The 18017-nt window shown below is 32.1% G+C and overlaps 1 protein-coding gene across 1 annotated transcript; it reads right to left on the bottom strand.

Annotated features, from left to right (window-relative positions):
• Nucleotides 1-1216: 1216 nt before the first annotated feature.
• On the bottom strand, nt 1217-17098 carry nek10 (NIMA-related kinase 10). The gene is given in 37 exon segments (XM_042741750.1): nt 1217-1538; nt 1624-1667; nt 2655-2707; nt 2794-2902; nt 3406-3516; nt 3589-3689; nt 3852-3883; nt 4166-4217; nt 4672-4768; nt 4846-5044; nt 6085-6155; nt 6318-6447; nt 6541-6616; nt 7491-7593; nt 7673-7794; nt 8195-8240; nt 8732-8869; nt 8955-9083; nt 9259-9361; nt 9706-9770; nt 9858-9932; nt 10032-10093; nt 10893-11032; nt 11114-11338; nt 11879-11954; nt 11957-11961; nt 12067-12146; nt 12949-13016; nt 13125-13203; nt 13286-13327; nt 14356-14440; nt 14514-14612; nt 14692-14801; nt 14981-15038; nt 15121-15210; nt 16518-16728; nt 17068-17098. Coding segments are annotated over 36 exon segments (3279 nt in total). The 5' UTR covers nt 16673-16728; nt 17068-17098; the 3' UTR covers nt 1217-1489.
• Between the last annotated feature and the right edge of the window lie 919 nt (nt 17099-18017).

Below are 18017 nucleotides of genomic sequence, written 5' to 3' on the forward strand. Positions count from 1 at the left end.
TGGTTATGCAATGATAAATGCCTCAATTAATAAGTAGTAGTATGTGGCATTATTATATCATGACCTCATTATGTTTCGTTCAGCGAGTGGTTATCCTAGAATGTGATATTTTGATGTTTTAAGCCTATAAATTGGATGATTAAAAAAAAATGTGGTGCTTGATATCACTTCAGGTTTATTTATTATACTCAAGCGCATTGCATTGTGGGATACAGTGCACACCATACTGATTTTAAATGTAGTAGTTCAATCAGAAAATTTGCATACTGTATATATTTGTATACATATTTCAAACATTTTCCGAAATTATTTCTAAAATCGGTTAATTAGGAGAAAACAGGATAGGATACAATCTTCAGAAACATACATTAAATTACATTTTAAAACAAAAAAAACACAATAATTAAATAAACATTTAAAAAATTAAAAAAAAAAAAAAAAAAAAAAAATAAATATAAAATAAAATAACAGGTAAAACTTCACAGTTAGATTTTACTTGTTAACATTACTTGCTACATTAGTTAACATTAACTAATAACAATACTTAAATCATTACAACATTTCAGCATTAATCTTAATTTCCATATTTAATAAATTTTCAAAATCAAATGTTGTATCTTTTACCATTAATAAATTTACTGTGAACTAGCATGAATAAACATAAACAGATCTATTTTTATTAACTACCATTCACAAAGATTTATAAATGCCATTTTAAAAGTTTATATATTGCTGTTGTGTACACACACAAATATATATATATATATATATATATTAAAATAAATCATATCATGCTCATTGTTAGGTAATGTTAAAAAATGAGATGTTAACGTGAAGTGTTACCTAAAAAAAAAAAACATTTTCATGACAAATTTTGTCTTACATTTGAAATTCGGCAGAATATTAAATATTTCTCTCAATTTTATAAACTTTCTTTACTTTTTTTTTACTTTCTTAGCAGGATTAAAGAGAACAATCAATGATTTTCTATGTGCTCTCAGGCTTTTGGACGCTACTGAACATGTATAAAATATAGAAAGACAAACAATGTCATTATACCACACACACACACACACACACACACACACACACACACATAAATACACACACATCACGTATAAATGCTCTTGAGCTTTGTTAAACCAACTTCCACCAATTTGTAACATGGGTAAAGCAATAAATTAATTTAGTGAGTAAAAACTAAAGTACTATTTTATATTGAAACTATATTTATTTCAAATGTCTGTTTTGTGTGAATCTGTAAAAACAGTGAGGAAAATCACACACATTAAAGTGCACAGATTCAAATGAGGTCAATCATCTACGTGTGCGTGCACTGACTAATATTGCAATCTTATATTGTGCCAATATATTTCAGATATCGGCACGTGTTTCTCAGATGCACATAATCAGCTTATGATTCACAATGTGATTATTGTCAGGTTGACCTGAGAGGCTGTCGTCGGGCAGACACGAGCGCTGCTGGGGGTCACGGGGATTGAGATCGTCTGGTTCCCGCTCCTGAATCCACGTCACTTCTGCTGCTCACACAGACAGACAGACAGTGAGTCAGTCAACGAGCGCAGAGGAAATCCAGCAGAAAACAGCTTGGATCCACATCACCTGCTGTAATAGCCGTTTTCCTCCAGCACATCCTCCACCATACTCTGAAACATTACATCATATGACACACTTCAGAGAATATTACAATCACTACATTTCTGTCTGTGAGTTGCACTAAATTTTACAATGAAAAACTAACAATTTATTAATAAATATTCCAGAAGTTTCATCATTTTTCCTTTCAATAAACATTTTTTAAGCAAGTATGCTTTTTTATGCATATTAATTGAACTGATAATCAACACTTCACGTGTCCTCAATATTTTTTATTGATTTTAAAGAATTACAAATACAGCAAGGGGGTACATAACGAACATTATAATAATAAATAATAATAATAATAATACCATTAATAACAAATCAAAAGTTAGAAATAATGTTTAATAAAAACATTACATTTTTACAAGTAGTGTAACATTTCACAGATTTCTTATTTTTCAAACATGATCCAGATTTTTGACAAAAACAAGACAGTGATTTTTGAAATTTTGTTTTTAAAATTAAAAACAAAATTTTATTTCCTCTATATTTACAATTATAGTCAATTTAGCTAACAGAAATCGCAGATTAATCAAATAAATTAAAATTATAATTTATTCATTTCAATTTAAAAATTAAATCCCTATGATTTCTGATATCTTTTAACTAACAAAAGTCAGTTCTTTACTGACATCATTCTTCAAGAAGTGACATAATTTTTGCTGTTCATAATTAAAATGTTTCAAACTAGGCATGTTTTCTTGGCCATTATAATTTTACTGATAAACAACTGTCATGTGACCTTAATACCATTGTCATTCTCATCTTTTTAATTTGTTTAAACTAGTAAAAGCAATTTCTGAATGACATCATCCTTCAGTAAGTGACATCATTTTGGAGGGAAAACAGCAGCACAAATGTCAGTAAGTATCATTACTGCATCTGACTAATTGTTCAAATGACAGAAATCAGTATTAAAATGATTCATGCATTCATTCATGAAAGTTCAAAATGTACTGCATAACAAAAACGTTAAATGATAAATATCCCACCTGTATGTCCTCATAGGTGAGTCCATCTTGAAGACTGGTGGAACCTGATTCCCCTACAAAATAATTTAGACAAATTCAGTGGCTTTTGTAAAGCTTTGAAATTAAACTGAGGATAAAAATGTACAGTTAGGAGTTAGACCTCCACGGTTTTCTGCAGTGGATGGGTCTGAACTCAGAGACTGGATCATGGACCACCACTCTCTGCTGGCTGAAGACATCTCCACCAGCTCCTGACTACCCTGAAGAACCTGAAAGATTTCAAATCAAAGGTCTGAAAACACATTTCAACTCAAAGCACAACCAAATGAACACTGAAGTTCACTACAATGACCACAAGATGGAGATGTTGCACCTTTTCCACCATTAACTATGCAAAGCCTGACAAATGAAGTAATAGTCAGATTATTATTTATTTATTTTTTAATGGAAGCTTCAGATAACATTTTAAAATATATATAAAAAAAAATACTAATAATAAATCAGGTTTTTATGGCTCAGTTATGATAAAGTGAGAATATGGAGCTCATGTAGAAAGGAAAAACAGGTCAATCTGATTCAGAGGCCCAAAACTGAGCAAAAATATGCAATTTGTAGATGCAGATATATATATATATGACCAAATAATTAAGATTTGGTACTGTAACTGAAGCTACGGCTTTTGCATGATGCTGCTTCCACGCCACTTAGTGTCAGTATTAGTACATGACGAAAACAAAAAAATGATTGTTGTTGCATTGAACAGATGGAGTACCTTATTGAGCTCCACCTTCAGATTGTACGGATCACTTCCGTACGTGAACAGAGGTTTCTTGAAGCGTTCGACTGCCCGCTGCTTGAAGCTGTTTTGTGGAGCTGGAGGGAGCTAAAAACATTAAACATGAATAAAAGAGATTGAAACGCTGTGGAAAATGCCTGAAAACAGACTCTAAATTACCTGAGTTATAAATATAATCTTATGCAGAAGTTCAAGGAGCCGTTGGTTGGGATCATCAATTTGTCGAACCTTTCTCTGAGATAAACAAATTCCCGCCGATGCTGTGAACGTGTGACAAACACGAGTGAAACAAAAGAAAATCTCTGGTATTTTTAGGTATTAAGTGTGAGGACACTTTTACTCTTAAAACCTATATAAATGAGTCAAAATAAAATTCTGAGTTTATCATATTCGTGCACATTAGCAAAACAGAGACTTTTTACCTGGTCGTGCTTTTGCTTTTTGGCAATCCGCACTGCAAAATAAAATAAAAAATAAAATAAAATAATAAAAAATAATAATAATAAAATAAAATAAAATAAAATAATAAAAAAACAAAATAATAAAACAAAACAAAATAATAAAAAATAATAATAATAATAATAATAAATAAAATAAAATAAAATAATAAAAAATAATAATAATAAAATAAAATAATAAAAAACATAATAATAAAAAAAATAAAATAACATTGAATTATAAATGGCATTCCTTTAATCATGTAAAAAGAAAAAAGAAAGAAAGAGCATAAACTCACCTGAGTATGTTCAGCTCACCAGAAGATTTCACACTGACATTCCCAGACATTTCTACACATTAAGAATGGAAAAACAAATCTTAATGCAGCAAATTAAGTATTTTCCTTATTTAACAAGAAGTACATAAATGACTGAAAGAACTTTTCAAGAGATCATGTGCCATACACTGTTTAGTCCTAAAAAAATAAAATAAAGAACTTTGCAGAGAAACATACTTTCACACATGTTCAATCTTCTAACAAACCTCAGTACACAAGAGGGCGCTTTACTTCTAATATATGTGCCATTAAACCAGATGTGTTATTATTATCACTGGCTACTACAATATGTTCATACCTAAATATGTAGCAACATTTAATTTTCAGCTTGCATGGCTAGAAGCATTTGTGTTTACTGAATGTGCTCTAACACAGTTCACATACAACAATACCTGTAATTAATCAAATGCTAAAGGCATTTGCATTCAAATGTTTTTGTAGAGTGTATTAGAGGTAAACTCTGTCACCTTGGCTTTGCTTTTGTTCTGCTCCACCTGCTGAAACAGATGCAGAAGTTTCCAAACTCTGAGCCTGTGATCCATCTTGTCCTTTGTGGTCAACGCTCTGAATCAGAAACATTATCATTAGCTGACAGACAGGTTATAATGATGAAGAAATGGCTGGTAGTTTTCTGATCTGACCGGCTGCAGTGGGCCGCACATCCTGGTCCTGTTACTCTCCAGGAAGTACTTCTGCGCTCTCTTCCTGTCTCGTTCCGCTCTCCTCTCCAGTGAATTATAGGATGCACAGAGACTGTCCACAAACTTCATCATTATATCTGAAATCCTGGAGCTGACCTCGATGATGTCAGGACGCACGTCTGCGTTTGGAGTCAAGCACCTATCAAAAGACAAAGAGAGTGCGTCCTGTAAAGGTGCTACATCTTCTGAAAACTAAGAAACTAAACTAAAAAAATCTATTTAGTGTTGAGGCATGCCAGAAAATAAAGGAAGCAACAAGACTACATTTCCCATAATTCTCAGTGTCAGATGAAAACAATAACATACAGCCAAAGCATCAACTATAGAACTAATGCTCATCCCTTTCTTTTCATTTTGTTAAAAAAGACCAACGCCTTCGTTATTTTTTATTTAATTTTTGTTTTGTTTTTGCTTACCAAGGCTGCATTTATTTGATAAATTTTTTTTAAAACAATAATATTGTAAAAAATAATGACAATTTAAAATAAATGTTTTCAATTTTAATGTTAACATGTTTTTAATATACATTTAATATATTACAAATGATTTCTATTTCAAACAAATATTGTTCTTTTTAATTTCTACTCATCGAATAATCCTGAAAAATTGCATCATGATTTCCACAAAAATATTAAGTCACAAAAACCATTTACAGCACTGATAATAATAAAAACTTGTGCTGTCAAGCGATTAATCGTATCCAAAATAAAAGTTTTTGTTTATATAATATATGTGTGTCTGCTGTGTATATTTATCATGTATATACACACATGCATGTATACATTTAAGAAAAAAATTATGTTTATATATTAAATAGATTCATATATATTATAAATTATATTAATATAAATATATACATGCAAATGCGATTAATCATTTGACAGCACTAATAAAAACACTATTAACAACTGAGCACCAATAATTGATAACTGAGCTTGAAATCAGCATATTAGTATGATTTCTTAAAAATCATGTGACACTGAAGACTGGAGTTATGATGTTGAAAATTCAGCTTTGCAACACAAGAATAAAATACCATTTAACATATATTCACATACAAAACAATTCTTTTAAATTGCATTAATATTTCACCATATTACTGTATTTTTTGATCAAATAAATACAGCCCTGGTGGACAAAAGAGAGTTCATATTTGTAGGCAGCAACTGGGAATCCTACCATTTAATCATCTCAGTCACTCTCTCAGAGAAGGCTTTGTCTTCTACCGGCTCATAGACCGCGTCCACAATCTGAAGACATCAAGAACATGAGCAAGATCAGATCAAATCAACCTGACAAAAATGCACGATTAAATTGAAAGATTTAATTTAATTTAATTTATTTTAAAATGTCAGAATGATTCTTCTCCAATGCACTGCATGGGTTTCTTCACTATATGGTAAACCGGTCACCTTGGTAGCAAGCGAGAGCATGTTTGCGCTGTAGAACGGAGGCGTGAGGGTGACCATCTGATAGAGGATGCAGCCCACGGCCCAGACGTCTGCCTTCTCACCGTACGGCTCGTTCTTCACGATCTCTGGACTGACACGCAAAAAGAAAACACAGAAAATATGCTTCACCTCAAAATCCAGCACTTGTTCACCTGGTTGTATTTGAGGGTTGCAAAGTACACACCAGCAGTACAGTATTGTCCCAACCACTGACGTCAGCTTACTGTTTTCCTGTTTCTGTTTCGCAAGACCAAAGTCAGCTGGAAAAAGATTAGATTGGTTATTATTATGTATACAATGTGAAGCAGTGTGCCCCGAAATATACTATATATATAACAAAACACAAAACCAGTCAATTTTTCGAAACTGATATACAACTGTTTGAAAATCTGGAATCTGAGGGTGCAAAAAAAAATCAAAATATGTGACCCTGGAGCACAAAAGCAGTCTTAAGTCTCTGGGGTATATTTGTAACAATAGCCAAAAATACATTGTATGGGTCAAAATTATACATTTTCTTTTATGCCAAAATTCATTAAGATATTAAGTAAAGATCATGTTCCATGAAGATATTTTTTAAATTTCCTACCGTAAATATATCACAACGTAATTTTTGATTAGTAATATGCATTGTTAAGAATTAATTTGGACAATTTTAAAGGTGATTTTCTCAATATTTAGATTTTTTTGCACCCTCAGATTCCAGATTTTCAAATAGTTGTATCTCAGACTATTGTCCTCCTAACAAAAAACAAAACAACAAAAAAAATATTAATTAATCATCAATAATATGAATAAAAAACAACAACTAAAAAAAAACAACAAATAATACTTTTTTGTTCCACAGACACACATAAATGAGAAAATCGCCTTTGAAGTGTCCAAATGAAGTTCTTAGCAATGCATATTACTAATCAAAAATTAAGTTTTGATATATTTATGGTAGGAAATTTACTAAATATCTTCATGGAACATGATCTTTACTTAATATTCTAATGATTTTTGGCATAAAAGAAAAATAAATCATTTTGACCCAATATATTTTTGTTACAATATTGTTACAAATATACCCCAGCAACTTAAGACATAATGCACTATAATGCACTGGACAGATAAAAGGTGATATTAACTCACTAATAGTGACTTTATCTCTCTCTCCGAGCATGATATTATTGGGTGTGAGATCTCGGTGGATGATCCTTTTCTCCTTGTGTAAGTATCTCAAAGCCAGACAGATCTGTGGAGGTTTCAGTATGACACTTATTTCACTTTTATTTCATATTTTTCTTGTTCTGTTCAAGCGTTGAGCTCCTGACCTGTATGAAAATGTTCCAGACTCTCTCCTCGGTGAACGTCTGCCGTTTCTCTTTGAGAGAGCTGAAATGTTCAGCCAGAGGAGCTCCTTCTATGAGCTCCATCACGATATAGAGCTTATCAGCTGAGACAAAGACAACAATGGACAGTTTTAAACTATATATAAATATTTATATGGGGTCCAAAAGTAGGAGAATACAATGAAAGTCTGGGATTTTTATGAATTATGCCTCAAAAAAATAAATAAAATGTTTAAATACCATTTAAACAATTTTTGTGTGTGTGTGTGTCTTTAAAGACAAACCAAATAATAAAACATTTTCAAATTTCATGTGAACATTCCAAATAAAATGTTCACTCAAATTCATTATTTGTAAGGGAAACGTTTATATTAAATGTTGGGGGGAAATGAAATTGAAGTATTTTCACAGACGTTTGGATTCCACTGTACAGCTTAAGTATTCATTATATGCATATTAATATCATATATGATACGATTTATATATAAAAATAGAAGTACATACCTTCTAAAAATGTTTTGAAGTATTTCACAATGTTTGGATGAGACATCTGAAAGAATGAAGAATTATTAATGACAGCTTTCAGTGTTGAGCTCAGTGTGAGACTTTCAGGGTCTTAAAAATAAGAAATTATTTTGCTTAATGAAAATTACTTCTTTTGTGAATTGTGACATCAATATACTAACTAAACACATTTAAATGGCCCAAATTATGCAAAAATGCAGTAATGAACATCATTGTTTAAAATACACAATTTTTTAAATTAAAATCTACAGAAATTATTTAAAAATATTTTTACCTAAATACTGAAACTTTTACATAATGTGAGATTTATTTATTTATTTAGCATCACAGTAATGAGAGTGTGCTTGTTTGTCATGCAAGCGAGGTCATAGTGCAAACATCTTAATGTTTAATAAAATAAGATATGAAAAGCCTTTTTTTCTTATTATTTTAGAATGAAATGACAGGTTTCATAGGATTGAGCAAAATGACTTTGACCACTAGAGGGACGTCTGAGCTGTTCTGAATGAGAGTCACCTGCTCTTTAATGATGGTCAGCTCAGACACAATCTTCTCCACGCTGCTGTCTCTGGATCGCTTGTCTTTGCCAAAGGCCGGATTGTGAAAGTTTACCTCCTTCAGTGCCAGAATGTTCTGTCCGCTCTGCTTACGGACCTTTGAGTCGGCGCAAAAACAACTTTGAATGGCTTAGTTGAACTACTAATCAACACGGCACAAATATACAGCAAAGAAGGCTCACCTTAAAGACGCTGCCAAAGGCACCGCTGCCCAGATGGTCCAAAACCGCATAACCATTGATCACTCTCAGAGGAGCTCGGTTCTGGTTCACTGTCTCTATGCTTTCCCTGAGAACATCCAATTCATCCTCCTACAGAAGAAATAAACGCATGAAAACAGATAAACAAGCCAGAGAGAAAATGTTAGAGAAAGCTTTGACCGTTCTCTCTAACTAGTTTAGTGCAAACGTTTCAATTTAATGTGGGAGAAGCAGCAGGGTCGGTGTAATTTACTGATGAAGACACCAAAGATCATCACTATCTTACCGATAAAAGGGCAATTTTCTCCTGCAGTGGTTCATACGCGCTAATGTCTCTCACATAGTGTCCAACATCAATGAACACCTCAAACAACTCCGGAGAAAACAGTCTGGAACAAGCAAATCATTTGCACCAACATCATTTAATTGAGATACATTCAAAAGCATAGTAATTTCTGAATAAATAAACCACCTAGAAAGATAATATGAATAAAATACTGAAATAATAAATAAAAATGGAACAAACAAATAGCATCCACACCATTTCATTAAAATACCAACCAATAAATTAATAAATAAATACACCAAAAAAAGTAATAATTTTGAAAAATAAATAAATAAACCACCTTGATCATATAAATAAAATACAGAAATAATAAATGAAAAATGTCTATAAATCAAAAAGTTAATTTAATACATTTCTGTCAAATAAATAAAATAAGAAATAAAATACCTTTTAAAGTGATGTCTATTGCGTTCCATACTAAAAAGGAATCGTAGGGCCCTAAAAGCATAGCACCAGAAAAAATAGTTCAATTATTATGTGATAAATACAGTATATTTCAGATGAAACCTGCCTGAGACTGTAAATCACTTTTGGCGTACCTGTAGAGATTTTGCCTGAGGATTTTGAAGGTTTTGTGGCAAAATCAGTTTGCCAATTATGTACACACCATTCTCCTAAAACATCAAATCAAAGCATGTAGAATATATAAATATGAGATGAATGCAAATTGATGCTTTTGACTCGAGAAGCATGTGACAAAGAGAAGTGACTACCTGAACCACATTATGTGCTGTTGTGTCATCCAAAACAAGCTCAGTGATCGCTGCACAGCATGCTGGGAACAGGGACAGTAGTTTCATTGTTTGGGGTTTTATTCCAGAGTACAAGACAATGCAGAACGTATCCTTCTGTGGAAAAGTCATCTCAAACACTGCCATATTTATGCATTCGAGTGAATCTCAAAAAAAATCTCCACTGTACCTCACTGTACATACCACTTACAGTGTATATTAATTAATTATATGTATATCATAAAAAATAATGCATGTAAATAATAAATGTATATCACACACATAAATCACAAATAAATAAAAAAATAAAAATACACTCACAAATAAATAAACTTTACATAAATTAGTAAAAATAATGCCTCCAAAAAAATAAAACAAATAAATAAATGCATAAATAATGAATGAATTAATAATATATAAATATAAATACATTTCACAGGAGTATTTCCCTTCAAAAAAAATGTTTTTAAAAAGAAAATAAGAAAAAAATTGCAAAATAAATTGTTTTGAGTCTGATCTTGATAGATGACATAATTGAAGTAAATTAATTTAGTTGTTCATTAATTGTTAATTTACAAAGGAAATATTTGTATTAAATGAGAAAAAGCATTTTTCTATTTTTTTCTAATTTTCTTGGTTTTTTGGATACCATATATCAAAAAATAGATAGATAGATAGATAGATAGATAGATAGATAGATAGATAGAAAATATATATATAGAAAAAAAAAATAGATATATATATATAGATAGATAGATAGATAGATAGATAGATAGATAGATAGATAGATAGATAGATAGATTTGATAATTATCATTAGTAATGAATTCCTGTATTTTCTCACCTGCCTGCAGATTGATGGTATTCTCTGCCGTCTCTTGAGGGCTCACCTCCGCCGACACGTGCTGTCTGTGTATCCTGCCTGCCGCGTTGGCGCTGGAAAGCGTTTCTATTGTGGAGCGATCAGACACGTACACTCGTTCTCTGATAAAATACAAGTTTTGCAAGTTTTAAAAGTGCAATTAAAACTCTCAAAACTTGACCGGACGGCATTGAGAGACTCACCCGTGTAAGATGCGCAGCAGCTGTTGCACGCCGCCCCACGCCCGGATCTCAGCGCTGGTGTCGGGATCCTGACACAGCTGCACGAGAACCCACACCGCGCTCCACAGCAGCTTCACATGCTCCGAGTGCAGGAGACTGAGCAGCACCGGCACCCCGTCACACTGACGCACCTGATCCCTGACACACTGCACCGAGCACAGCAACCTCAGCAGCTCCACGCTCAGCCTCAATTATCACAAATAATATCCAAATTAATTCAGATTTAAAGGAGAAGTGCCACTAGAGGCACCAGTGCATCACATAAAATTACAATAAATATTTTCAAGCAGCCTGATTTACATAATACTGGCTCAAATAAATACCTGTTCTGAAATTGAATGTCTTTACTGTGACTTTTGATCCATTCAATACATCCCTGCTCATTAAAATAATTTTAATTTTTTTACTCACCCCAAAATTTTGAATGGTATGCAATTCTGTTTTATGTCACTAATGCTCTAAAGTTTTTATGGATGCACAGTATGCAGAGATGGATTATGATTCTTAAAGGAACTAACAGGATCTCATAGCATCTTGTAACTGCAACTTAAAATATCTGAATTTTCATTAAATTTCTCAGTACATCTGGAAAATGTACTTCAATGTACCAAATCCAGAGGCTAATAAAAATCAAATCAATGTGGGTCTGGTTTATCTAACAGTGGTACAGAAAAATGACTGCAAAAGATATCAGTAAGTCATCAAACGAGCCTCGTCTCTACTTACCTTTTCGAAAACATGTCATACTCTTGTAAAAAAACTAGAAGATGCTCCACAAGAGAGAGCTCTGCAATCTTCTCCATTCATTACTAAATAAAAAAAAAAGATAAATTAATTAAAAAAAAATAAATCAAATAAATCATCATAATAAATTAACTGCAGTATATAATAAATTACTCATGATATTATATTACCTTTCAGCCAGTGTGGTGAGAGCCAGCAGAGATCCTAATACCACACTACTGTCCCGCGTAGAGAGCAGCTTCACGAGGGTCTGTGCAAAATAAAAACGATTAACTGTAAATCAGTGTTATTTTAGTATGTTTGATATACTATTATAGCTTTAAATAATATTTTTAATTAGTTTTTTTATATATTTTCAGTCACACTTTATTTTAAGGTCCAATTCTCGTCATTAACAAACCATTAACTATGACTTTTGCCTCAATAAACTCCTAATTGGATGCTTATAAATAGTTAGGAAGGTAGTTGTCAAGCTTAAACATTAGCGATGTAGAATATGGTCATGCAGAATATGTGCTTTATACTGTAAGTACTAATAAACAGCCAATATGTTAATAATAGGCATGCTAATAAGCAACTAGTTAACAGTGAGAATTGGTCCTTATACTAAAGTGTTGCCACATACAAAGTTTTATCAGTTTTGTAGTTTTTGTAATTTTTATTATTGTTTTAAATATGGTTGTATAGTTTATTTTAAGTTAAAATGAATAACTACTGGGGTGTTAATTTTAGTTAACATGCATTTTATTTCCAGTAATTCAAGCATTTCCATTTCCAGTTTATAAAATATATATATGAATATTTATTTCATAAATAGCTTTTATTTCTTTTAAGTTTCATTTAACGAAAATGAGAAATGGTTCCAGGACAACTAGCTGGAATAAAGTAAGTTTAAGTATTATTCCAATTAAGAATTTTTTTTTTTTTTATGGTTTTCATTTTAGTATTTTGGATTTTGATTGTAAAAGTACATCACAATTTTGTTTACATGTTTAAATATCTTGTATGCTTTGTAAAGTTTGACTTTGACCTCTAAAACACTCTATAATCACCTTATGTGCACCGCAATTAATAATCCACTGTCTTTGCTCCTCAACAGAAGACAACTTCTGAAACATATCTGCAGAGCAAATGATGGGGAAACAAGCATAGCAAACACATTATTCTTCTTGCGGCTCGTTTCCAATCTGTACACACTGTGCAACATACTGCAACATGTTTGTCTCACATGTCAGTGCAACCAGCTGCTCGATTTCCAGCGTCTGATCTCTGCATTCTAGATAAACTGTTGCAACCGACTCCATGTGCTGAAAAACACCCAACGAGACATGATGAATTTCCCCCAGCTGCTGTGCATTTTCAGCATGTTAACATTGTGACAATCTTTACCTCAGCGAGCTGCCTGGCACCTTGGAGCTCAAAGAAGACTTTCTATAAGAGAAAACAGAAAAATTATTAAAAATAGATAGATAGATAGATAGATAGATAGATAGATAGATAGATAGATAGATAGATAGATAGATAGATAGATAGATAGATAGATAGATAGATAGATAGATAGATAGATAGATAACATAAAAGTAACACTTCACAATAAGGTCCCATTAATAATGAATTAATTAATTATGTTATTTACTTGGCAGTCTATGGGACAGTCACAGGCCTCCCTGTTTTCATCCAAAATATCTTAAATTGTGTTCCAAAGACGAACGGAGCTTTTACGGGTTTGGAACGACATGGGGGTAAGTGATTAATGACAAAACTTTCATTTTGGGGTGGAGTATCCCTTTAACTAACAATTAGCAATACAATTTGTTACAGTATTTATTAACCTTTGTCGACACAAGTTAATAAAAGTACAGCTATTCATTGTTAGTTCATATTAGCTCAAATGCATTAAATAATTTAATTTGAACAGAACTGCTGACTGTAATAATGCATTAGTAAATGTTACAATTATTATATACTAAGATTAATAAATGCTTTAAGAGTATTTTTAGCAGGTTTTTAACATAATCTTATTGTAAAGTCTCAAATAATATAATAACACACTACAAAAGATTAATACTAATTTTATATGCTGTTAAAATATATATATAATGGTAATAATGTTTCATTACATACTTCTTTTTATAATAGTATATGTTATTAGACCAACTGTATATGTTAATATTTACAATCAGGTGTATCTGTCTTTTTATATTTTATATTTTGCATGAATTATTTTATTTTATACTGTCTTTGAAAACAGTTTTTTTTTTTTTTGCATTGCATTGCAATGCAAAAATATAAACTTATATTTATAATGAATTTAATTTAGGACTAATTTCAACTAAAGTCATCGAATCAGTTTATTAACTATTAATACAGATCATTTCTTCATATTAACATGGTACATTAGTTCACATTTTTACAGAGTGTTTTTTAAGATGATATTAAACCGAGATTTTTGATCTCACCTGGTGAAGAGGATCCCTGATCAACAATCTCAAGCAGTTTAAAACTCTTAGGATGTTGTCCGAGGAGGAACTGTCCACCCAGTTCCTGAAAACAAATAAGACTAGTCTATGATCCATAACTGACACACATCATCAGCTTCATGCTCATAAGTGCACACCTGCAACCGAGTCTGTTGTTGATCAAGGCAGTGAAGATGTCCAGGAACAGTCTGTGATGTGGCTGGTCACTAAAACACCTCTGATTTCTGTAGGTCACACTGTTAATGACATGAACGCTGGTTACAAAATGCAACGGAATAAGAGCAAAATTAAGAGACAATATGGGACGCTGTGCACCTGAAGTTATCCAGCTCTGATGCTTCACTGTTTGTGACGACTTTCCGGTGATCGGGAACATTTGAGGAGTTCTGAGGCTTTCGTCCCTTGGATTGATTCAAAGATGAAAACTGAGATAGTGAGCGGAGATGAATCAACTACGTTAACTATTGTCAAACTTAAACCCAGGCTCATGCACAATTCACATCGCAGTTCAATTCCTGATTTTGAATTGAAGCAGCAATTGCAATGCAAATTTACGATTTAAGTCATCTGAAAACCAAAAATTTTATTTAAATTAATTTTTTACCTGTTTTGACACTGGAGCTGTGATCAGTGATAAAAGCCTCTTGAGATCAAGAATCTCCCTAAAAAATATTTTTAAAAGACATTATAAATATCAGCAGAGAAATATCAGTCTCATCAGTAATAGTTTGGGCGGTGACTTACTTATCTTTAGGTTTGGGATTTGATCTGTTTGGTCCTCTAGACTTTCTGTCTTGGAGAGGCATGTTGACAATATCTTCATCACTCTCATGTCTGCAGATCAATCAGATGACAAATACTTAAAGCAACACAAACTTTTTTTTTTTTTTCATGCATTAGTCAATTTTGAGATTTTGTGGAAACATATCTTGCTGAAAGTAAAAAAAAAAAAAAACACTTTTATTACATTAATCCTTGGTTCCTTTTGTTGCATTGCAAAAATACAAACTTATATTTATAATGAATTTAATTTATGATTAATTTAATTTATCAGTCAACCTATTTTATTTATATTTTACATTTTAATTTAATTTATTAATCAGTTAATCAACTTAACCTTTTAATTAACACGGATAATTATTCATATTAACAAAATTTATACAGACTTTTAAGAGTGATTGATTTTTAAGATGATATTAAACTGAGAAATATTAAACGTTATTGGATTTTATAGCACTTATCAATTTGCATCTGTGCAGTAGATTCCAATTACAATATATATCTTTAAAGACCATTTCCTCAGTTTTTTTTTTTTTTTTGTTTGTTTGTTTGTTTTTTTCTCCAGCAGTGCTTACATACACCCCACGTCACAGTTTTAGGTTATTACAGAGGGGTTTGTTCATAAATCATTCACCTGACAACATTTCATTCATAAAAATATGTTGTTTGACAGTATTTTCTGATTTATGGATTGATAAAAAAGTATAAAATCCACTCTGTAAAACATTTGGCTCTAATATATGTCAACAAAATAAAAAAACTATATACACATTAGTTGCATGTTTAATTAGATAATGTATCGTTTGCATATTTAAACAGAACATTTCTGAAGACTTGTTATACAAAAAAAAAATGTTTGTTACTTTTAATGTAATTAATCAATTATTAATATAATCAATCAGTTGTTGAAGTATGGTGATCTGTTATATTTGATCATATTCAGCTTCTTTTTATACAAACTTTAAATAAGTGACATGCAAATAACAAATAAAAACACCAAACAACTTTGTACATACATTTGAACACTTAAATCATATTTGCTCTGTGTTTTTGGATCAGCTGGTGTTTTGCTGATTTTTAAAGGATGTTTGAAGTCAGTTCTGGTAATGTAATGGACGTTTAGACTCTTTAAACAGGTTTTTATTATTGATTTTATAACATAAATACCAACAAACTTGTATATTTTAAATATTCAGTTTGAAAAGTGTCTCTGTGCGATCCCTCGTTCAAATAAATGCCGGAGGCGTTTGTATTTTATCAAACGTAGTAACATTCGTGACTGAGGTAATACTTTTTTTGAGTCCGCTGACTGTATGAACGAGATTTATCGGCTTTATATCGTGAATCGTGTCTTTTCTCACCTGTGAGGATCGGGAATATTTCTGGCCGTTGAATCGCATTGCTGAAGGTCGTCACATATTTTTGAGAAGACAACACACACAAGCTCGAATCCGGAGTGTGGAGACACACAGCAACCAATCAGACGACGCGATGTTGAGGCGTCTGCGGTTACCATGGCGATACGCAACCAAACGCTCCAAGATGAGCTCGGGTTTCTCTTTAACCGCTGATCTTGAATCAGTTACAACAAGTAAACATTATTTTAATTAGTATATATATTTTAATTATGGCTCTCCTTTGTTGAAATCTATAACATTTAATCAAATATGAATTTCTAAGTGTGCAATAATAAACAAAGATGCATCAGACAACATGCAAAACTACCAAACTTTGCTATAAGTTTGATGGTAACATATAATTATTAAGTTGGCTTGAGAAACTCTACAGTCTCCAAACTCAGCCCAGATCTTCAGACTGATCTGACTCGAGTTGCTATATCTTTTCTAACTGATCGGACTTACGGTTTTCATAAAAATGAAGATTAAAATCATAAAAGTCCCATAGACTTACATTGAAAAGTCTCTGCTCATCTGAACATTCCGTAAACTCCAACTGTCAAAATTCAAATCTAAACACATCTATCTATCTATCTATCTATCTATCTATCTATCTATCTATCTATCTATCTATCTATCTATCTATGTTAGCGACATGCTTATCATGCTAGAGACATGCTAGTCACTTGATAATAATGCTAGAAACATGCTAGCAACATGTTAGTCACTTGGTAATCATGCTAGCAACATGCTAGAAACATGCTAGTAACTTGCTTATCATGTTAACAACATGTTAGTAACATGCTAATCATGCAAGAAACATGCTAGCGACATGCTAGTAACTTGGTAATCATACTAGTGACAGGCGAGTCACTTACTAAACATGTTAGGAACATGCTAGTCACATGCTAATCACGCTAGAAACATGCTCGCGACATGGTAGTAACTTTGTTAATCATGCTAGTGACATGCTATTCACTTGCTAATCATGCTAGGAACATGCTAGTAACATGCTAATCATGCTAGAAACATGCTAGTGACATGCTAATCATGCAAGAGAAATGCTAGTAACATGCTAATCATGCTAGAAACATGCTAGCGACATGCTAGTCACTTGCTAATCATACTAGGAACATGCTAGTGACATGCTAATTATGCTAGTAACATGCTAATCATGCTAGAAACATGCTAGTGACATGCTAGTTACTTGGAAATCATGCTAGAAACATGCTAGTGACATGCTAGTAACTTGCTAATTATGTTAACAACTTGCTAGTCACTTGCTAATCATGCTAGTCACTTGCTAATCATGCTAAGTACATGCTAGTAACATACCAATCATGCTAGAAACATGCTAATGACATGATAGTAACATGCTAATCATGCTAGGGACGTGCTAGTAAAATGCTAGGGACGTGCTAGTAACATGCTAGTGACATGCTAGTAACTTGCTAATCATGCTAG

This window comes from Cyprinus carpio, chromosome B16 (genome assembly GCF_018340385.1).
Source record: "Cyprinus carpio isolate SPL01 chromosome B16, ASM1834038v1, whole genome shotgun sequence".
Classification (NCBI taxonomy): Eukaryota; Metazoa; Chordata; class Actinopteri; order Cypriniformes; family Cyprinidae; genus Cyprinus; species Cyprinus carpio.